Source organism: Pseudopodoces humilis, chromosome 7, assembly GCF_049639895.1.
Source record: "Pseudopodoces humilis isolate 2021_Gansu_Grassland_sample_001 chromosome 7, ASM4963989v1, whole genome shotgun sequence".
Lineage (NCBI taxonomy): Eukaryota > Metazoa > Chordata > Aves > Passeriformes > Paridae > Pseudopodoces > Pseudopodoces humilis.
Genome location: NC_142206.1, coordinates 17,286,379 through 17,310,717, shown reverse-complemented (window position 1 = coordinate 17,310,717; position 24,339 = coordinate 17,286,379). Strand labels below are relative to the sequence as shown.

The 24,339-nt window shown below is 39.7% G+C and overlaps 1 protein-coding gene across 1 annotated transcript in view; it reads right to left on the bottom strand.

Annotated features, from left to right (window-relative positions):
• MUC6 (mucin 6, oligomeric mucus/gel-forming) overlaps positions 1–8,180 on the bottom strand; it is a 44,268-nt gene extending 36,088 nt beyond the window's left edge. The window contains exons 1-2 of the mRNA XM_088058059.1: positions 8,132–8,180; positions 6,740–6,772 (exon numbers count right to left, since the gene is read on the bottom strand). Of these exons, the coding sequence (XP_087914185.1) occupies positions 6,740–6,772; positions 8,132–8,180 (82 nt within the window). The remainder of the gene's footprint in view (positions 1–6,739; positions 6,773–8,131) is intronic.
• Positions 8,181–24,339: the final 16,159 nt, after the last annotated feature.

Genomic DNA, 24,339 nt, shown 5'->3' with positions numbered 1-24,339 from the left:
CAGGGAGCAGAGGTTCACATACAGCTCAGCTTCCCTGGGCTAAGCTTATGGCACCCACCAGGGGCTCCTGTCTAGTTGTGTGAGTAGCTGGCAGGCACCACACGGCCAGCTGGTTGTCCCTGCTGCCAAGATGCTTTCCAAAGAAACTGGCAGTAAAACAGATACATATTCTGAGAATGTTCCAATTGTGGTAAATAAGAAATTTTTGGCTGAGAAGTATTCACAAAAAAGTAATGACCAGCTTATCCCTCATCCTCAGCCATGTCCCAGCTTTAGAACTTCCTGGTATTTAATGCTGTGTGCCCTTTCCAGCTGCCTTTCTTTATGCATTTTGAACACCTAAACTCCTTCCTCAAACAGTACCTAAAAGAAACCCAGACACTAAATAATACCAGACACTAAATAATCCACCTTATGGTTCTAGTAGAAATACACGCTATCTGCTTTCCTTTTGGTCACCAGAATCAAGAAAACTTTTCTTCATACCTTTGAAGTAGATGAGATACCTCACACACAACCAGAAAAAATTGCTACTGAACAGACTCTTAGGGCTGCCATTTAGTTGGAACCAGCTCTGCTGTCCTTGGGTAGCTGCCTACAGATATTTAAATGCAAATTAATTTCATTTAACATTGTAAATTCTGTTTGGTTGCAATATGCAGACACATGGTGACCATAGGTATCAAGGAGTATTTAATTTCTTGTTTTAACAGTGTGTATAGATGAAAGTGAACACAATAACAGGACTCTTTCACTGTTCCAAAAGTAGCACTCTAATACTGTTCCAAAAGTACTTTTGAACTTAAATGGCTGTAGAGTCAAGTTTTTGACTGCACCTGTTAGAAAAAAAATTTAGAAAATAATTTAAAACACATGCCTCTAAAAGTGGTAAAGACTTCATTGATTGGTACTTAACTTATAATTAAAATTTGTTGGGAACAATGGCCTGAGACCTCCTCGTGTTGGCTTCATGCCTCTGGCACTCTCTATGATGAATATCTCAGATACTGTAGCTGTGGGGACCTGGGTTGGTGCAGTTCACTCTTTATGTCCTGCCAACTCGAGAAGCTGACAAAGCCACCACTCCCACAGTTCCCAGAAGTGTATCCACTGCCCAGAGGACAGGGACAAAATATTTGAAGTGCTTCTGGAATAAAACCATTTTGGGGAAAAAAAATAAACCACACAAAACAAAGCAAGGCCTGCTAGTATAATACTGTGTTCCCCTTCCTGCACAGGAACACTGGGAAGATAAACGCTGCTTGCTCTCAGCTCCCACACTCTTCTTCTGCTTCTGAATCCTGTGTTGTTGATGCTGGACTCAAACTGGTTTGCATTCTGGAGTGGTCTGGACTGCACACTTTGTTCTATAGGAATCCTAAATTCTGGTCATTTTAGCTACAGTGCTGACAGGAAAGAACAGAATAACAGGATTGTGGAAAGGAAACACAGAAGGACTGTCACCTCTATTCATGTCTGTCTCCCTTTGACTTTTTAACTAAAATTTCTCTCAAACACTATGATCATGATAAAAATTCTATGCAGATTCTCTTAAGGCCAAACTTACATTCTAGTGATTAAAGAATCTGCAGAGAAAGACTGATTCCCTCATTTTCATTTGCTTCTAGTAGACGGAAAAAAATTCATGATGACCTCATATAAAATCTAGAGACAGATTAGACTTTATGCTAAACTAAATCCAGACTTGGAGTGTTCCTTTTTTTCCCAAATAGAAAATGTTGAAGCCAATTTATTTTACTTTTTAAATTCCTAACCTATATTTTTCTTCTGAGTTACATTAACATGGAGAACATTTATATGATGGGCAAAAATTTGTGAAAGCACTGGTCAGGGGTGGGTTTTTTTTTTTTGGCCTTTAGGCTTTAACAACTAATAAGTATTCTTTTTCTAAGGGAAATTCAGGGAGTATCCTGAATTATACATCAGCTGTTCTCCTGGGCAGCATGCACTTTGACTCCATACTATACAGAAAATGAATGGAAAGCATTACACATGAAAGCAGCTGTGGCTTAAACATTTATAGCTTGGTTAGAAATCAGTTCAGTAAGTTATTTGAAACATCCTAAGTTTTCTTAATTGCTGTACTCATAAATGCCACACAACTGAGCTAAATCTGTAGTTTGTAATTAATATTCAAACCGGACTTGGAAAAAATAAAATTATTTGCTTCTTGTTATATCACAGCTCTGTTAATTTAATAATCAGATAGATTTTGTTACCAGATACCATGAAAAGCAAATACATTACATGAACCAGGAATTCATTAAGTACAAGCTTTGACCTCTATTGGTAAGGAAGTAAAATAGAACCTGTATTTACACAAATATTGAGAGCTGGGAACAGGAAGTCAGCGGCAATCCGTGTTTAACTTGTACTTTAATGTGTGTGCATTTTAGAACAGATAGTCTCCAACTGATGCTAATATAACATATCTGCTAAGATAATAAAGTCAAACATAAACTTTTGTTTACCCTTTACCTGATATATTCTGATTTAAAAAAAAAAAAAAATGAAGTGGAACTTGAGCTATTATTTTGTCATATTTATCTATCCTCCACACATTTCCATAAAGAATTTTATTTAATTGTGTTTCACTAAACTAATCTGAAAAGTTAGAGCTTATGATATTTACATATGCTCTCACCAATTACTACGACCCTTCATGATGTGGTGGAGTGGTGCCTATATAAATGCGCAGGAAATGTCATGTATTCCTTGCCCTCACTGATAAGCATATGTTTCTGGTTACTCTGGGGTTTGGCAGCCTCTGGATTTTTCAGTAAGAAGCAGACATCAAAATGTGAGATACAGAATCAGAAAAGAATGGGAGAACCTTCATAGTGTTGTCACTTCTTCTGCAATAACTGCAAATACAGGTGCAAAGAAGTTTAATTACTACAGCATCATTGACTTCTGCTAAGACTGATGTAAAAAAGTGGGTTTCCCACACACCATTACTTTGAGAATTGAGTTTCATATTGAATTCCTGATAATTGCTACTGTATCACACTTATGATCTTGCTTTCTTCCAGTAATGCACTGCAAAACAAGATTACACATCTACCAGGTATTGGTTCAATCTCTCATTCTTCCCCAAGGTGAGAAAGATGTAGCAGTGGGGCTCTTGTTTAAAGAGCTGGTGTTTAATGAACACCATTAAATGTACCAGGAAAGCTGAGGTGAATGCTGGCACACAATGCGTGACATGGAGCGAGCACTAGAGCAGTCCTCTCTTGCTCTCAGGTAAGCTCATTGAGGTATAATGTCAGCTTATCAAAAAGGCTGCCAATTTGGTAGAAGAACATTGCTGGGGATTACAGCCTTTTGCCAGAGCTTTCTGAATACTGAATTCAGACAAGAGAGTCTGCTGAAAGGCTGGTTCTGGATTTGAAACGGTATCGGAAGGCAGCACAGGTAACAAAGGATATGTGATATACTTGTAATGGACTGATGAGAAAGTGCTCTGCAGCATTTTTCACTGGCTATCATTTCCCATATAATGAAAACTTCATGTTCAGTTTATTATCCTCTATTTCTGTCAAGCAATGAAAAGACTTAGCAGTTTGTTGGAAAGATATTTAGCAGCCTTATATACAATGGGAGACAACAGAAAGAACTGTTTGTAGCCACTCATAGCTATCTGAGAATACCCATTTATTACAGCCTATACTGACAGAGGCAGGTTTTCTGCAGAGGGCTGCAAGGTACAAAGTGTTATACTCAGCAAAAGTACATTAATAACTGTGAAAACATTTCTGCTGGTTTTGTCAGTGCTAATTGCCTCTTCCTCTATCTTGTTCTGTTTGCAATGATGATGAACACAGGTGAGAGAGGAAAAATGGTGTTTTCCAGCAGTTTTTGTAACAGCTAAACCCAACTGACCTTTCTCCTCACAACTGAGAGCAGTGGGGTGGCTGCTGTTGTGTTCTACTCTTCTACAACAGCATGTTGGCAACTCAAAGATACGCTAAGAAACTCAGTTAAGGCCACCTGCATCATGGGTGTTCTGGTTATGGCTGGGATAGATCTAGTTGCACCCTTTGTAGCTGGTACAGTGCTGTATTTTAGAGTTAGTATGAGAACAATGTTGAAAACAAACCAGTGTTTTGGATGTTGCTAAGTGGCGCTTACCCTCGGTCAAGGATTTCTCAGTTTCTCACACTCTACCAGTGAGGAGGTACACAAGAAGCTGCAAGGAACACGGCTGGGACAGCTGACCTGAACTGGCCAAGGGGATGTTCCACACCACAGAACATCACAGAACAGCATATAAACTGAACTGAGTTATATGGATGGGTACAATTGCTGTTTGAGGACAGGGTGGGCATTGGATAGTGAGCAATTGTATTGTGCATCACTTGTTTGGTTGAGTTTTTCCGGAGTTTTATTATTAATTATTAATGTAATATCAGTATTAATTTTTATAATTAGCACTATTATATTGTTTCATTTATTAAACTGCTGTTATCTCAATACATGAGTTGGCACGGTTTTTTTCTTTCCTTGACTCTCCTACTCATCCCATGGCAGAGCAGAGGCAGGGGGAAGTGAGTGAGCAGCTTTGGGAATAAACCCTGACAATGGATTCTTACTTGGAAAGTAAGTTTACTTGTTTGGAGCAAACAAGATAATCATGACCATTCTCCTGACAACTTGGGTTGAGGGCATTAATAACTTACATGATCATTCTTCCACAATTGGTTTCCTAACAATAAGTCAAATAAGGGATCCACTGGACTGCTGAAGGCACACTTACTGTGATAAACCTGTCCCTACATGTAAGTTTTTACCAGAGTTACAGATAAAAGCAGCAAAATGCTTCAGACACTGTCTGTACTGCTACACTGAGTTGTATCACTAAGGCTATAATTTTCAATATTTTTTTAACTAGATGTGAACATAATATTGTGTGGTGTTTAAGATTTAGCACTTTAATAGTGCCTACTTGCTAAATTAAATCCTGAAGTATCAGCAGAAAGTAGTTAAATTCTCATCAGCAAGCACCAAACTCAACAGATATCTCAACAATGACATAAGCATGATTCACCACATCAGGGTACTGTTGAGCATTTGAGGCTTTGAAATATTTACAACAATGTTCTTTAATGGAGTCAAATATAAGAATACACAAATGGAAATTGACTCTGGGTTTTTGATTGCTTATTTTTAGTGAAGATGCAACATCTTTTCATGTTGCCTTTCCACCTATTTGGCCCATTTTGAAGCATCTGGATTTAGAGAAGCCTTGCTATTGGTTCTGCCAAAAGAAATGTCCATTCATGGCTACTGGCATGGAGGGAAGGATAAGAAATCTCATCATTACTAAAGCATGTCCTGTTAAGTACTCTCGTCATTACTAAGTATGTACTGCTAAGTATCAGCATCAAAAATATTATGAAAGAAAACGGATTTTAAAAGAAACATAATGGTTTTCCCAGCTGTCTTCTGCAGACCTGGGAGGCATCAAGGTAACTCTTTCTGGATCTGACAGCAGTGATGGTCCACATGAAGACCAGTAATATACCATGAGACTTGTGACTAAAGAGCACTACTGACTGTAATATCTCACTGATTCAGGGAATTTTTGTCTGATTCCTCACACAGATGGTAGCCTTCTCATTCTATCTAATGTAGCAATACAAAAACAGAACAACAGCATAAGACTTTGTGGAAATTACAAAGAGCCCTATTAACTAGGCAGTTATGAAGCATCTGTGACTTGTAATCTTACATATGACACCACGCTTTGTTGATAACCTTACTTTAGGATCATCTAAGAAAAAAACTCCTGAGCAACTTTAAGATTTGAGCTATATGACATTCACCTGAGAGCAGATCAGGTAAACTCAATTCCTAGTGCCCTAGAGTCAAAATGCAAACATTAGGTGTGTTTAAAAGTTTTGAGCTTGCTTTGCTCTTTTCCTAAACCTTATCTCACAGCAGAAAATAAGTAATTATAATTCTAAACCTCCCATGCTATTGAACATTATACTGAACATTGATAATTCATTACCCATGAAAATCTATTATGACTATGCTATTCTGGCACATTCAGCCAGACTCAGGTCTTGAGGATGTCTCTCAAAGTTCCAACAGCAATACAGGTTTATGTAGGCATGAAAGGGATGCCTGATTAAGAAACCATCTGGTGAGCTCAGACTATTTTAACCCATTAACTGAAAATGAAATGCCTTTAGGGCATGCTCTCCTGAAAGAGAATAGCTGATCACTTCAGCTGTGCGAAATGCAGCAGACCCAGCTACCACACAAAACAGACCTGTTAGCCAGAAGTTGTGTCCATCAACTCAGAACTACTGCAAACACACAGAAAATGGTAAACCACAGAATTAGTTCTCAAGATGCAGCGACTCACATTATTTTTCAGTATTTCCCTGGAAAATTATCCAAACACCATACTCAAGTCTATTCTAGACAATTCATAGCCTCCTTTTAGCAGAAAAAAGCCCCAGCTTCCTGGTAGCATAGTCTTACTTGAAAACGACTTAACGCGAATTTAGTGTCATTGCGAACATCAGCTGTAACATTCCCCGTCCGACAGCAATTGTTTGTGACTCAGGATTGTTAAGGCAGCTTTCCTGTCCAGCCACCCAGGAGCCACTCCGGGAGTATCACACTCCCACCACCTGAGCTGGGGCCGAGGCCCCTCACAGCAGGAGCTCCGCTGACCCCATGGGCTCCCTGCACACCCCACACTCACGCAGTCTGACAAGGTTTCCTTGCCGGCTCCTCCCTGGGTTTCCCACAGTAGAGTTTCAGACGTCTGGATGCGTGCAAGAATTTAATCGCGGCACAGCAACACAACTACCAGCTCGAGCTGGTGCCCGGCAAAAGATTTCCCGAGCTTTTGCCCTCACAGTCTGCACAGACAGTCTGAGGCCTTCCAGCAGAATCATCAGCACCTGCCCTGTCTCTGAGTGTCCCCGCCTGGGCCACACGTCCCCAGGCCCTGTGTTGGGCAAAGGCTCGGCACTCCACAGCCCCCAGCTCCCGCCGCACAGAGCTCAGCCTTCACCGCAGCAGCTCACCGAGCTGCCTGCCCTGAATGTGCTCCCTCAACAGAGAGGCCTGTTGGGCAATTGGAGCGCTTTCACCTCCCGGCCTCAGGATTTAACCAAAACCAGCTGCACCTCAGCCTTCAACACTGCGCTGGGGCAAGTGGAGCCCGACTGTGTGAAGGATTTAAAGCGACCTTCTCAATAAAAGTGAGTTTTCCTGAAAAACGGACTGGAAAAATTACCATTTTAAACAATAAGACGCAGAATGGTTTTGATTTAGAAACAAAAAGGAAAGAATGGGAGAAGACTAAACACAAACGCACATACAGCGCAGCTTTTTTACTCTGGGCGCATCTTCTCCTCAGCAAACCCGCATGGCCTGAGCCACCCTATGCACAGCCCCATGTGCCTTCTCAGCACTCTGACCTCATTAATCCTACAGGCTCCCTCACTTTCCATGCAGCTCAGCTCAAACCCTCTTCCTACCTACTTCCAAAACCTTCCCTTCCCTTCCCTGCGGATGCCCAGCGGCTTGCCGGGAAGTGCCCTCATGCAAGAGGCAGCTGATGAAGAAGGAAGCAGTTTTCTCCTTTACTACTGCTCTTTTTTTGAGGCAAAATACTGTCAAATACACGTAAAATTGCAGGCAATTTGACAGACTGTGTACTGAGTCTTGTACTTTGAAAACACTGAGCAGGGAGGTGGGCTGATGTGGTTTGCCAGGCAGTGGATCCCTCAGACACCTCTTTGGAGTCAATGATCTCCTGTCAACCTCAGTGCCTGTGCTCAGTCTGTCAGAGCCCCCTGGACCTGTCATTCTTGGGGGGCACTTACTTACTTACTTACTTACACGGGTTCAAAGAATGCGTGGTGGGACTGGGTACACCCAGGTTGTGTCTGCAGTAAGGTGGGAATGGCAGGTACTGATCAATGACATTTTTTTTTTTTTAATACCGAAATATAGATGTCTATCAGTGATGCTGGCCTGTGTAGACCTAATGGAGTTTGTTTCAAACCTGGGTCTGTTTTCTGTCTCAGCACTAATAAAACACAAAGGTCATTTAGGTACATGTAGTGTATTAAATGGAACTCACCTAGGGTGTTGATTTGGTCTATTTTGATTATTGAAATTTTGATCTTCATGTTCTTCAATTTTTTGGATGTAATTTATTCAAAATTATATATGCTCTGCTTTAAAATCCAGTTACCAGTGAGGTATCAAAAACATAATATTTTTGATGCAATTTAAATATAACATGCTAAGAGAATCAGTTCATGAGTTCTAGGCCATAAGCAGGAAATTAAATAAAAGGATTTTTTTAAAAAAACTATTTTTAAAAAAAATAGAAGAAAGCATGCTTGTTTGTTTTTTAATTTCATTCACTATAATTGTTTCAAATCTAAGAGAGTCAGTGGGGACTTTGGTATCTCTGAAAACCAGGATTCTGAGTAGGTCACTAATCTCCAGAACAATAATTTTTATATCAAGATATCCAGTAAAATTTAAAATGTTTACTCTTAACTGATTTTCCAGGACTTTAACTACGCAATCAACAGATAGAGTATGTTTACATATTGGTAGCAGTCAGTGAGTCACTATTTAGTATTTACATTCACTGATGATGTTGATACCAGATTGTGATATCTCTGCAAGTTCCATATGGGCTTTTTTTTTCACTGTTGGTCTAACAGACAAGTTTATTTCATCTTGTACCTACAATATCTAAAGGATATTGCTATAGATTTTGTTTGAAGGACAAAATTGAATTGTCTGAAGCAAAGCATATGTGGGGAAAATGGTTGCATGACATCTTTTGACAGTATTTCTTTGTAGCAAATGCTGAAATTATTGGAGAGTTTTTCAGAGCAAAGTGTTCCTTACCTGAAATAAGAACTTGTGGCAGGTTGACCTTGGCTGGATGTCAGGTGCTCTATCACTCCCCTCCTCAACTGGACAAGGGAGAGAAAATATAGCTAAAGGCTCATGGGTTGAGATAAGGATGGGGGGAGATCAATCACCAGTTGCTGTCACACGCAAAACAGACTTGAGTTGGATCTGTTACTGAAAATTTACCCACTGGGAAATCAGTGCTGGATACTCTTGATTGAACTTCCTTGTCGTTCATGTCCCTTAAAATGTATTCCAGGACTGGGTGCTCCATCACCTTCCCAGGTACTGAGGTGAGGCTGACCAGCCTCTAGTTTCCTGTGACCTTCCCTTGAAGGAAGTACCAGGATCTCTCCTTCTCTATCATTTATTCCAAATAACTTGAACCAATTACTTGCAAAGAAATCTTGCTGACAGTTACCAAATCCTAAAAATCTCTTTCTGTGGCTTAGCAGACTATTTTCATTTGTTAAGTATTGCTTAAAATACCAGCATCTCCAAAATTCAAAAAATGTCTGGAATTATTTGGAGTTGCTCTGAATTGTTTGCATGTGTCCTGTCAATTATCTCTGTATTCTCCAGAAAGTATAACAAAAGCAGTTCCTTAAATAGAATCATTACTTAGTTAGTAATCATTAGTTATTCAAAGAGCCAAAGCTAATTGCTTTGTATTCTAGTGATCTTTCCTTCCTGCTGTCTGTGGACATGACTTCTGGCCAAGATCCCAGCAATCCTCCCCCAGATGTCTCCTCTCCTCATTGCTTTCCTGTGCCAGGGCCTCCCTTAGATCTGGACCATGCTCTCTGCCACTGCCTGCTGTGTAATCTCTAGGCAGAAAGACTGGAATCACTGGGAGGCAATGAGGAGAAATGCTGATTTCTCTAGTCCAGGTCAGAGAATCTTTCAAGGCACTCTGAAATGGTAAACAGCATTCTGTAGAAGACTCAGACCTGAAGGTATCCTACAGACCCTAGGTGGATTTCATGACTGAAATCATGGGATGCAGAGGCTGTTGTTTCTCTTTTTAAGGTGAGCTTTTCCTGCAAGGCCTAAAATGCAATCACTAATTTGCAAGATCTGTCTCCTCTGCCTTTTCCTGAGTTGCAGAGCAAGGTGACTTTTGCTTTAGGGTAGGGAGCTGTTGTTCAATCTCTACTATTCCCAACTTCTGTTATTAATGCCTACTGCCACTGGTACTGATCCTTTATACTTCCTAAACAGGGTGTGGTAGACACTGTTCTGCCAGGCAGGAAGAAGATTATTTGTGCCTATCCAAAGATGAGGGTACTGTGAGAGATAGAGATAGCATTGGAACAGGATCTGCCTTTACTGATTGTTTGGCTGACAAGGGTTTATAGCACAGTGTGTGTCTCTCAGGGTACCCTTAACAGCCATTCACCAGCACAAACTGACACATCCTCTGTACCAGTCTGTGCTACAGAAAATTAGATATGGGTTTATGGTTGTTTCATTCACTTTCAGAATCTGTCAGTCTGACTAGCTGCTTTATCAGTGCCAAAGACAAACCTCAATCAAGAAGCCAACTTCTTGGAGTGCTCTGCTTCTGTCTCCTACTGCATGTGGCTTTTCAGTCCCAGCTGTGTAGGCCTTTGTACAAGCTGAGCAGGTACCACAGAACTGCAGCCATTTCTCCTGAGAACAACTTTGTGCTCCTGGAAGGTAATTGCTGCATCTTCCTCTGTGTTAACAACTTTGAGGAAGTGCTGGCCATGTTGAGCTTTGATGCCTTTGAAGATATGGAGGATGGCAGCCATTCTAAACAGCAACATTTAGGAATGTTTATTGTGCTTCTTTGGGGCTGGTTTATAACAAAAGGTTGGCATCATTAGAGCAGTAAGCAATTTATAAACCCCTGGAGTGTATGAAGGCAAGGATGGAAAGAAACTGATTTGATGTGCACTGACCCCTCTGAAAAGCATCTCCTCTGAGGAATATGTAATACTGTGCACTTTCTTCACCTCTGTGAAAGGAAACTCCTAAAACTGTAGGTATAGGAAGTCTGATATGACAAACAAGGAGATAATTTAGATAGAATATCCTTGCATTAAGCATAGCAAGTTCATAAAATATAAAAGGGCAGGATGTATTTATACGCTTCTGGTCTATTTGCTGCTAGATAAATAGGTAATTAAAATGTGACTAGTGACTCTTCAGATTCACTTTAGCTTGTGTTTTTGGGGGTCTCCATTTCTGCTTGAGCGGCTTGCACAGGACTCCCTTCCCAAGCAGCCTATGATAGGGATATCACTCCATGTTGTGGTATTTCATATGAAAATGCTGCCTTCAGAAATTCAAAGTGGAAATGTGTGCATGATCTCCCTAATACCTAATCAGAGAAATCTATTTGAATCTATTTGAACAGAAGTTAAAAGATTTGGTAAATGGTATAATAGCATATAATAGATAAGTGGTGTAGGAGAAAAACTGACTTTTGTCTGTCCATGGGCAAAAGTCTCTGGGCTTCCCTCAGTGTGTGACCGGAAATCCGCTCTATCATACAGAGAATCCGTGTGCCTTGGCAGTTCTGCAGTTTAAACTTGATTGCCCACACAGAACTCCCCATTGTAATACTCAGGGAGACTTGGCTGCTTCTGCATGCACTCCACTGTCCCTTAATTGATTAATATTGCTTCATTTATAAAGTTCCACCAGCAAGAGGTGACATTTGTATGGTAGCATTTGGATGGTGTTTGATATATTGCTGAGTACAGAATGGCTGTCAGATTTGACAGCACAGTAACAGCACTGCCCATATTTTATATGCAATTGTGCAAAGTGATTTGAGCATTTCTGAGTTTGAAAGCCGAAAAATTCTTCTTTGATCTGCACACAAATTAATTATTTAGAAAAAAAGGTTCACAGGTTTTCCCTTTGGCTTTACGTAGAACAGGAAAAAATTGGACCTGACATACATAGGCAAAATCTACTGCTCTATAGGAATTGTTCCCTGGATTTCCACAGGTGCCACACAATAACATTTATCTATTTGTAAAAATACATCTGTTCATATTGATATTTATATTTGTTGACATCAGACCTGCACAAACATGACTGGTACAGTCCCGATAAGTAGTAAGCAAGAAGTTTTGTGTGTGCTATTGGCAGGAGCAGGTGTGTCTAGTGACAGGTACTTGGATTTTTCTGAATGCCTGCTTTTACATGAGTAAGGAAGTTATTTGTAGAAATCTCAGCATGAGATTGCATCTTGTAATTTAAAAGCATCCACTGTTTATCACGTGGAAAAGGAAATAAATAGCTGTGAGGGAGAGCAAATAAATTCTTTTTTCTTTTTGCTTTAATTATTTTTAAGGAAAGCAAATACACAATTTTAGTGAAAGGCTTTATTTCCCTTTTTTTAAAAAGAAAACTTAAGAGCAATGAGTCAAATCGTGGTTTACATCCAAATTCAAGTTTTGAAGTTGCTCTCTCTTTGCTGTTGGACTTTTGGACCCAGACACAACTTCCAAAGGAGGATGCAGCTTCTCAAGTCTGAGGCAGCCTGGAGTGCCTGGGTCTGGGGCACTTTGTCTTCTGGCCTGCCCAGAGCCGTGGAATCATTGGTGAGCTGTGCCTCCAAATGAAACAGCTGTGGGAGGAGGTCCACAAGCTGTGAAGAATCTGAAAGGATGAGGAAGCCATCAAATGGCAATTCTCTGAGACCCCAGTACTGCCAGGGCAAGGGCGACCTGAGAAGTATCAAGCATGTCTGAAGGGTAGTGAAGCAGTGATGAAGTCTTTGGGGATGGATATTGAGAGACCACCAGCTTTTTCACCACTCTTCACAGAAGTAAAAGTGAACGCTGTTTATTTCTATCTTTAGCATACTTATATAGGGTTTTACAGGGTCCATGGGCTAAGCAAGCTACCATTGGCTAATGCACACAGGTTTACATTTTTTCTCCTGTACACAAGGATATTGTTTTGCTTTACTCTCTCTTCTGCAGGAAAGTTTCAAGGACTTTAGCCTTTAATATCACGACTTATTTCAAAGACTGGTTTGTGCAGACAGGCCTTTACTAATATATAAAATACAGAAACAGATGGAGGTGGTGTTAAGCTTGGTTCTGTCACTGAAGGAAGAGTCTGATGAAGACTCGGATACCTCAGGTTGTTTCCTGTTCTGAGGAATCAGCATTCCTGGGTGCTGCTCTGGAAGGCCTGGACACTGATGAATGCAGTCTGGGGAACAAGCACAGGTTAAAAATCTTAGAGTAGTTACAGAGATGTCACCTCACTGGCGTTGTGAAAGCATGGTGGGATATGTCACATGGTTGGAGTGCACCAGAGGAGGGACCCACCAAGACAAAATCCAGCTATTGATGCGCACAATTTTGTCTAAAAAATCCAATACCTTCTCAAACTAAATATAATCCAGTGTGATTTCGCACTGCTGTAAAAGGAGAACTAAGGTTATAGCAAAGATGAGACAATGGTGGTCATAAAGGAGGAGTAGGAAGTATAAGAAACAAAAAGATCCAAATTTGCCAAAGGTAAGAGAAAGACCTTACTTAAAAAACTTTTTCCTCTGTTCACATCTTGGATTATTTCTATTTTTGAAATGTTTAGCAAACATCTTTAAAATGCTGTAGTGAATGAGACAAGTAACTTTAAAAAGTAATGAAAAATCTTCCAACCATACAGAAAAAAACCCAGTAAATAACAAGCCAAAATTATGACACCACAAATACAACATGCTGAGGCTAGAATGCCAATAGACAATAAGAAAATACCTCAGAATATAAGTATAAAATGTGTACTTTGATATCTGCTAAATGCTAAAAAGATACACAGGAGTGGGATGCCTATTTCACTACCAACATCTGATTGAATTTGAAATAAATATCTTTATATATTTTTATAATAAAATAATTGTGTTATATTTATTGAGGACCTGCCTGTTCTTAAATTAAGGGGTTGTTACATGACTGCATGAAGCATGTCAGCTAGAAATACTGCTTGGGGTTTTTTTTAAATATGCTAGTAGTCTTATGGGTGAGTAATTTCTATTTGACCTTTCAAGAGCTTAAGAACAACACTAGATATCTGGAGCTGATATTGAGACAGGGTTTTAACCTCTTCCTCATGTGTTTATTTCTATTGCTTTAACATATAGTAAACATTCAGTAATCTTGGAATCCAATGTGATACGATTCTTTAATTTTCCATCACCAGCCAGGCCATCTAGCCCACAAAGTCTGATTTAATGTACAGAAAAAAAAAATAAAAAGGAAAATAAAAGAACTGGATTTGTTTTCATAGTGATAAAGTTTTATGGACAAACTCTTACTGTGTGTAGAGTTTGAGTGAGCACACTCTACATGGCACACTTTTGTGGAAAAAGGGAAGGGGCTCTCCCCTGCCGAGCAGGGATCATGTCGAGTACAGCGTATCAACAAATAACCTGCTCATTTATCAGAGCTGGGAATGCAGGGGAAGGCATTCACAGCAAAGAACTCCCAAACTCAGGTTAGTGAGCAGTCTTACTGCACCTAGAAGACAGATCACATATGGGTGTTAACACTTTTCTCAATCTATTGCATGTGCATAGAATAAATGAGGGACGTTTAGTTTGAATCTTGCAAGATACTTTGCATTTTTAGCATGTTTTGAGAAGGTAGTTTACAGCATCTGGAAAATGCAGACTATAGATTTCTGCCAGCAAAAACTGTACTATTGCCTATTGACTGGAAACCATTTTGATGCTAACTTCAGCTCAGCTAAACAAGATTTTAACTCCAAATAATAGAAGTAACAATATTCTGCAATGCCTGTTTATTGCTTAATAGAGTCAGTAATCCACATCATATCTTATTCTCTATGTGATGGAAATTAAGGAATAATTAAAAGAACGCAAGAACAGACAGAAAAGATAATTTTCTCCAGTCACTGTAACTACCCCAATAGATCAGAAGAATGACTATTCATAGCATATAAGTCAAGCAATACCAGGCAATCTGTTCTGGGCATGGAATAACTCTGTTGTTTTTTTTACTGACGGGAACATTTGTCATTTGCAATTGCCAGACTGTACATATGTTGGCATTAGATAAATTCTCAGTATGCTTCTTGAATATTTTCTGCCTACCAAATGATTTGTGGCTGAAAACAAATCTGAGGAACTGCTGTCTTCTCTAATAAGCTAATCAGACAGTTCTGTTCCCTCTTCAGTCTGTGGGAGTGCAAACCCATGTCTCTTATGGTTCACTAGGGTGCACTGATCACTATTAAACTACCTCCTAGTCTGTGCAGAAATGCTCCTTTTTACAGCCTTATTGATGCTGTGACACAGTGCAGCAAGATTCATGGAAGGGAAATAAAGCAAATGAGAAGGATCACGGCTCTCCAGCTTCTTGGGATAAGGCATTCATCTGGGAGGTTGAAATATATCTCTGTTGGGCCCTGCAAAAACTCTAGCTCAGTGATTTTATGTTATGCTGTCATTTAAACCCAGAAGTAATTCTGGAATTACCTGTGTTACACTGTCCAACAGTATTATTATGATTTCACATGTACTTGGGTGCAGTTTAAAAAGGATTAAATTGTCTGTCCTAGTGGACTTAGTGTAGCACCAAACTAGGGAGGTTCATTAGCAGGGTTCAAGGGAGGTTCACGGCTGTAATGCTGTGTTCATTACAGACTTTTGCAAAACCAGAAGTACTAAATGTTTATAGATCTCAATGCTGAAGTCCTGACCCCAATCACTTAAAAGATGTGTTTACACACTTTTTTTTTTTTTTTTTACAATGAACTAATCTAAATGGAGACAGTGTTTATTTCTATATGTCTTTTTCCCCCAAATCTGAACCTCAGAAAACTGAAATTTACAGTGAAGGTTACATTTTAAGAAATGGCTTGTATAATAAGATCAGTGCAGTTCTATGTCATGGCAGATTTTACTGGCTGACAAAAAGAAAGGGAGAACTGATTCCATATAATTGTGTATAAAACATTGTTTTGTACCGTGTTATTCCAATAGTCCTGGTATCTGTGACTTCCAGCTGTTACATGCCAAGGAAAGCAAAACATGCAAAAGTGTGGTAGAAAACTGTCTTTGTGTCATTTTCTTTCCATCTTCATTCAAGATCAGCTGTGTGGCTGCCTTCTGCAGTGACTATCTGAGCCAGTTTTGTGTGCTCACATTGCTTCTAATTTTCTCATGGGATAACTTCATTGGCTGGAAGTAGAGATCCTGCCCTTTGGAATTGTTACTGTGTTGCTGTCATGATTCCAGAGAGCAAACGGTGCTTGCTTCCCTCTGGGAGTAGAAGTTCTTTCCTGTTTTGGAGCAAAATCAGTCTCACCTTTAACCACTATTGTAGCATCACAAGATTTTCACAACGAGGATTATTAGCTTTTAAAGTTTGATGTCTCTTTTTTTTTTTTCCTTGAGATGTATTTGCCTCTCCAGGGAAACAGTTATTCTATATTTCTGTCTGCTGTGTCAGGTAGAAGGAGAAGTTTAAAGTCTTCCAGTCACCATTATCCTTCCATAAATCTAGGGCAAAAATGCACTGGATTGACTTAAATACTGCAGTTTAAAGAAAACAAATTAGATCATGAATTCTCAGTGAACACCAATGAGGTGTCTCATGACACTAAATCAGTATATGGGGAAATGTCTGCAAAGCTTAATTTTGGATCAGTAATAGGATATATTTGAACCCATTCTGTTATTAGTAATTTCAAAGACCTCTACATAAACCAGCTTTCCCTCCTGGTAGTACCCATGAGTAACTTCCTGAGACAGACTGGTTGCTGGGGATTGCAACAGGCTCCCGGCAGTTCTGTCTGTGGCTGTAAGGACTGAGAACAATGCCAGGAGAGAAAGTTGGTTAATAAGTTACAGTGCCCTCAGGTAGGTTTATTGTGAGTGACCTGGATCATGGTGTGTGCTTTACAATGAAGTAGTTCGCAGTGTCTTGTTTGGAGTGCCCACTTTGAAGTGTGTTAGCATATATGCAGTGAAAATCCAATGGGAAATCAGCAGCTCATGGAGAAGAGCACATTAATGCAGAAAAGTAAATAGCAAACTTTCAGAGGTCACAGACTGGTCTATTGCTTTTTTTTTTTTTCTGTATTCTGGAATTTGGACAGCACAGTTGGCTGACAGAGGATCTAATTAGAGGTCACACAGGGCATGAGACTGGCAACTGTCACCCTCCTGTGGGAACAAGATTGGGTCTGTATTCTTTGGGCTTGCCCAGGAATAAAGGGAGCAAACATGATAATGAAGAGAGACTGGTATTACTGTTTGCAGGCTTCATGTCCTTTCCCTCTTTCCTTGGTTAATGAATTCCTGCCAGGGAAAGGTCTTATTATTTCCATTTCCTGTGCAATGTCTTTATTTTTTCAGCCCTGCTATATGCTGTCAGTGAATTTTGACAGAATACTACTGCTTGATGTTTATTCAAATAGTTTAATCTTTGGAACACAGTATAAAGGCTGTCTGCTGCTTGCAAATTCTCACAGGGCTGGGGTGGCAAATGGTGTTTAGTTTTGCTGCAGCAGAAAATGGAGAAGTGACTCATCCATGATTGCAAAGTTTGTTGGCATTACTGCTTGAGAGAGAGAGCTCTGTACTAAACTGTCTCTAAAAATGGTTCCTAGCAGAGGAATTTCCCTTTTCTTCAGAAAAATGGAGGTATTCGATCAGAGACACTTAGAATAAACTTTTCAAGTCCTCCCACTTCCAACTACCCAGCTTCATCCCCAGATGGCTGGCATAGCAAATCCTCTGCTGTGACAGAGATTTCTGTCTATGGTGATGCTTTTGGTTTTTGTCTTCTTCCAGTCAACCTTTTTGTCCATCTTCATTCACTCCGTGTGCTCACTTTCTTCATTATTGACAGAAATGTACAAAGCAAAGTAGGTAGCTGCCAGCAGTCCTGAATAAAGGGAGCATTAGGTGCATTAGGTGACACTGCTGCTTCACCTGTGTTCTTGGAGACTGGGTGCCAAGCTGAGGACAACTTCCTTCTTCTTAGTTTTACAGTTTACAAGTAAGATTTTAATTTTAGTAATTCAGTGCATTTGCCAACATCAGCTGTTCTTTGAAAATCATGTTCCTAGGCAATGCAATATAAAACAGATTAGCATAAAATAACTGATAAATCATAGGGTTTAATGTATAAATTACAATACTGTATAAATTACTGTGTTTTACCTGCCCTTTTTCCATCATTCAGCTACCGCAGCTTAACCAATTCAATTTATCCTGCCATCTAGCATCTGTACTTTGCCAATGGCGTGGGGGTGAGAAGTGAGAGAGCACAATGGAGAAGTCGTGACTGAAAAGCTGCGTGTGGAGCGGTCCCTGTCGCAGAGGGAGCTGGAAGCGGCTGCTGCAGCAGAGCCGGTGCCGCAGTGAGTCAGAGAGCCGAGCACAGCCCGGCCCGGTGAATCACCCTGGGGATGGGCTACGCCTGGAGATCCCTGCACTCAGCGCTGCCGCTGAGGGACTTCGAGTTCCTATTCAGCAGAACTGGAAGCCCCAGCTCCCGTCCCTACCTGCACAGCGGGTCCTCTCCGTTTGCCGAGAGAAATCAGGGTTGGCTGCGGGAGAGCTCGGACTGGGAGTCTGGGAGGGTCTCTGCAGCAGCGAGTCTGAAGAGCTGTAGATCTCCCCTTCTGCTATGCGGAGACAGATGGAACTGATTGCTCAAGCATCTTTGGCCTGGGATGATCTTTAAACATCACAAATAACATGTTTTCTCTCTGAGTAGTAAATCCATGCCCCAGTATAGTGAAAAAAAACCAAACAAAAAACAAAACAAAACATAAAATCCTGATAGAGTTCCATCTTCTGGAGCATTATGTTCTTCAGTCAGGCTAATTTACTGCATATGAGTGTACATTTTCATATTATTGCCAGAAATGTTTTGTATGGTTGCTTAAATAGCTTCTACACTTCATACCAGGTCTAATTGTGCTTCAGTGGTGGGTAAATAATAACTTTGGAATTCTTGCTGATAGTTACCCTGATATGCCGAAGTGACAGTAGTGGATGTAATACTATTGAACAAATTCTGGACATATGGATAAATGTATGTAAATGGGTCTTGTTGAACACCTCTGCAGGAATATGTGTGCATATACATATACATATACATACACACTTTCAAAGGAAAAAAAAAAGGCAATTAAGAAGCTAATCTAAAAACAAGTATGATTTCCCAGGTATTAGCCTTATTTATTGGCCCCACCCAATGCCGAGACATGGTATACAAAAAGCTTCATTGCAGCTGTGTGCATCCAGCTGTGGAAGCACAGTACTTCAGCTGCAATGCCTGAATGTGACTTTTTCTGTATTGTACTGTTGAGAAATTATTTCCGTGCTGAAAAACAGAACTCTCTGTTAGTTTGTATCAGATCAAATTAGATCTGATACAAGAATTATTATAAAATGTTTTTCTGAAGAGTGTGACATAAAATCATAGTTCTCCCACATCCTTTTTGTTGGCTTACTAGTTTGCTTTCATTCTCTTTCAGAGAATTTTTAAGGCTGAGACCTTAGCACCTCTTGTCCAAGCATTTGAACAAATTCAGAGCAGTGTTGGTAATCAGTCACTCTAGGATGGCTTTGAGTATTTTCACAGGTTTGGTTCCAGTAATTTCTCTCATCATTCTGTGACAGAGAAAAATTAAACATAAGGTAGTAAAAAGGGTGTTAATCTCCACTGGATTCTGTTCTTGGAAATGGAGGGGACTAAGAAGCAGAAATGTATGTTTGGTATTTAAGCAATGCTGTGGAACTACTCCTGGGTATTGCAGCACTATTGTGAGGCTACATCCCCAGCAAGACATCAGTTATTCCCAGTGTTTGGCTTTGTAAAGCTATGTTGTCATTACATATATAGGAGATACAGGATAAAGCATTGAAACTCTAAGGATCTCAGGAAAAAACTTCAGCTGATGGTCTGTAGATGTGGCAGTTGCTGAAAATAAATAAGGCAGTTGAAGCACTGGATTTTAAAAGCTGGATGCAAAATCTGTGGAAATACGAGCAGAAAAAAAAAGGAGCCTCTTTTATTTTCAATGAATGCTAACTCACAGATAATTTGTTTTGCCCTAACCACTGGTTACAAGTTTCTCTGTCATAATGGGGAATCTGTTCCAGTGCCCAACTTTGGCATGGATTAGGAAAACTATGGATTTTCCTAATGTCCATCCAATCTGAATGTACCTTGACACAGCTTCATACCATTATGTATTATCAGGAGTTGTAGTTATGTTCAATAGGATTATTCATTAATTTTTTGCTTCACTTGCCATCTATTTGCAGAAATAGAAGAATTGTTTACAAATATTGTGATTCAGGGCCCGAGTCCATCTGAACAGGGGAATTTAAAGAAAAAAAGGTATTCAATGTAGTTTCTGTATGAAAAAGCATTATAAATAATTACTCAGTATCTATCAATTTATGTGGGGTCTGAATCAGATGCAGATCTCTTTCTTTACATTCTCTCTGTGAACCTTTTTCACAGGCATAAACTACCAGTAGTGTGCCATTACAGTGAGTTACAATATTTTCTGTCTCTCTCAGTCTCCTGGTGTGGTCAGAGGGTTGCTTTTATCCGCGGCTGTCCACTGGAACATAAACATGGCACCTTAGGCAAAGCATTCTATTTTTATGCGAAAATAAAAGAGAAAAAATACCTACACAGTGGCCACAGCTTTTGTTGATGACACAGATCTTTTCCCTTGATCCCTTTCCCTAATGAGAAGTAATGTTGCCATCTGCTGGCAGAGGACGAGGACAGGCTACTTCTGGTGCTTTCTTCATAAAGCTGATGTGTTCCCTTGATGAGTTACAAATCCTTTCTTCCCCCCCCCGTGTTTGATTCATTGATCTTGGCCATATCTTTACCACACCGATGCAATTATTTCTATGTGAGGTCCATTATTTATGAAGGTTTGAATCAGAAAACCATCTACATAGAAAGTTTTCCTTTGAAGTATCCATTTGCCTTGTCTCAATAAAGGAGTTTAATAAAACATTTATGGTGTGATCCTCATTATGATTTAATTATTCGGTGAAACAGTGTTAATGCAATTTTTTTCCTATGAAACAGGGAATAATTTTATGCTTTTTCTGTAAACCAGGAAGTCCTTTTCACTGCCACCTGCATAATAAAAAAAAATTCAGTTCCTCTAATCTCAGAGATCTCAACAGTAGAGCCAACAGGAAGAGACATCTGGTCCCTCAGATCCTGCTCATCTGTCTTTCAATGCAAGGTCATGAATAAATGTCATAAAATACTGTCTAGGAGTGTTGGGACTATGATGCTACTTTGCAAGGATGGGGATACCAGAACAAGATGCAGTGCCAGTTGACACATTCTTCTTTGCTCTAGAAATGTGTAGTCCTTAGATACCCCTGACCTGGGGCATTGGCTAGAAAGGTACAGAAATAACAGTAATGTCTCTGACACTTTTAATGGTCTGATGCCATATCTGGCAGGTTATTTCCAGGACTTCTCTTAGTTTAGCTTGGAAGAGCAATTCATACTCCTCAGTTTGAGGGAAACCTATTAAGACTGGCTTAGTTCTTAGTTCACTTTAGTTCACAGGACTCAGTTTTTAAATCTTTTCTCTCAAGCCACTGCCCCTTTGTAAAATAACTTTGTCTTTAACTCATTTCTTGGTTCAGTTTCTAACCTCATTTTCTTTTTTCCCCACCCAGATATTAAGTGTTAACTTCGTGCAACTCCTGGAAATGTAGGAAAAGTAAAAAAAAAAACAAAAACATTACAACAGCACCAAAACTCCAAACAAAAAAAAGCAAAAATCCCCAACCAATCTCCAAACCTCCACCACCAACTGTGGAGGCACCAGAGAGCTGTTTCACCTGAGAACATCTGAAATTCTGTTCACAGATGACTAGCAGATGCTGAGAAACATTAAAAGGAAAATGCATAATACCTATATTCAAAAGAAAAGGATAAATTAGATCAAACAGCCTTTTCTCCTTATCTGAAACATATTTTGCTTTAATACAGTGCCATTTGTTGCTTTTTGTCTTTTGAATAGAAAATAATGATACGCTTCTTCCTCTTTCCATAAATCTGCTCATCCTGAGGAGACACATGGAGAAAATTTCCTGGTTTGACCTTGCTTAATTTTGCAGACTTCATGTATGTTGCAGGATGTGGATGTTTAAAAGCCCGGGCCTTCTGAAGGCTATGGGGATGCTTTTTCATGAGTAACCACAGAAGGGCTCTGAAAGGTGTGTGATACTACACCATTCTCTCAGAAAAAGAGAAGAATGTTTCTGATGTTGATCATCTTCACCAACTTCTGGATGAAAAAAGGTGCAATTTGGTTGGAAATGGAGTATTATAAATTTCTTCTCTGCTCAAACAAATGCTGTGTCTGATGCCCAGACATCAGTTAAAGTGTTGGATATCAAATGCTGTGGAGTAGAGGAAGCAGTAGCTTTTCATTAATGTACAAATGTCATCCATATGATAAGGTGGTAAATGTAAATAGCACAGGTGTCTAGAGAGAAATCATTCTGACTTCCCAGGGTTTTGACAATTAAAGGCCAAATTGTAGTAAATTGTACTTAAGTTCAAGGAAAGTTAGGAAGGAAACATGGCAAGAATTTGCAAAGAACCCTCACTAGTTTAGGCCTACAATGATGGCAGTGTGGACAGATCTTGAGAGATCTCAGATCACAGCTGTTGAGTGATATTGTTTGAATTGAAAGCTTTCCTCCTTCCTTGTCTCCTGGGAGAAGTAACTGGTTGGGATTGCTGCACATGACAGAGCAGATCTGACATGCTTCTAATGAACAGACTGGTCTTTAGGCAGGTGTATACTGCAGAGAAAGTATTTGTCAAACCTCCTTCAGAAGAAAAGAGGATTAATGCAGAAAAATTAAAGCTAATCCTCCCTGCCCCACATGGTTGAAACTAGATCAGAATTTCCATTTCTTCTACATATGCTCAGTTTTGTAACAGCAGGAAGAGAAAGAGGAAAAGGAGATTCCTTGGATGTAGTTGTGGGACAAAGCTGTCTCCCATCATTTCATTCCTAGGCCCTGCAGGAAGGTCTTTGAGGTTGGAGGACCATAATAAAAACATGCATTGTTTTTATTGGAGTTGAAGCAGGAAGCTAAAGCATATATAGTTAATTTTGTGGGGATGGAGGAGTGGGGTAAAGTCAGCAGAAAAGTAAGGAACTGGGAGTTGAGAGGGAAGGGATTGGGAGGTGAGGGAGAGAGGACCAACAGGAACTTGGATGCCCTGAATTCTAGGGCAGACTTTTCTGTAGCCTAGGTTACTTTCTTTAACCTAATTTTATTTGCTCTTTTATTAAATTATAAATCCCCTCATTTCTCTGTGTTTAGGAGAGTCTTTTGTTCTGTCATGTTAAGTTTGAGTACTTGGGACTTGGGCAAATTAAAGATAGACCAAAAGAGATACTAAAAACCCTATCCATGAACGTTCTGTGATTTAGGTTTTCAATAGGTCAGCTGAAAATAACCTGTACCTCTGTGAACTGACACTGCAAATGAAATCCTTGCATAGCCAATACTCCTATTTTCTGCTGCAGCCTGAGAAGGCTTAAATATAAACTTGAGAGTGTCTTTACAACCAAAATTCTGGGAATATGGTGGTAGAAATCCCTCCATTCTTGCTGAAGCTAAATAACTGTGAGAAAGTCAGCAAGTTTACCAGATTGGAAAGAGGGATCCCAGTTAGCTTGGAAGTGAGAAACCCTGACCACAAGGCTTATATTGTTTATTGTATCTAATACCTTCTGATTATTGTGACTGTGAACCCATCAATGTTGTGATTGGTGAAAATTAATCTGAAATAACTTTCTGAATTTCTATGCAAACTTAGTTTCTATGCAAATAACTTTGAATGCATTTCTTAATCATATTACATTTCTGTGTTTACCATTAAATTTCCAGATGGTTAAAGACAACTATTCCACCTGAGTTCAACAGACCCATAGCTGTGGAACAGTAAATTTTATTTTACTCTGGCCCTTTTTCATGGGTATTTAATTACTTTGCATGCAAACACTCAGGATTTGAATTCTCTATTGTGCTATACCAAGCCAGGTTCTACTGAAGAATGATTTGAAACGGACACAGTTTTGATGTTTTTTGAAAGTGGTGAAACATAATGGTAGAATCAGTGTATGGTTTGTCAAGAAAATCTGTTGCCAAAAAGTTTACTACCCCAAATGCCAATCACTCTTTTTGTGTAAAATGTGAGATGTTTCAAAATCACTGTGTTTTTGTTATGGAAATTTCTATCACAGCTCCTTACATGGCCTTAGATTGCCAGATTTCTTCTCTTGCTGTATTCATCCTGAATATTTTATAGAATTTCTCAGCTGTCAGTCTTGGCCACAACAGCTAAACTGCATTACCTAGAT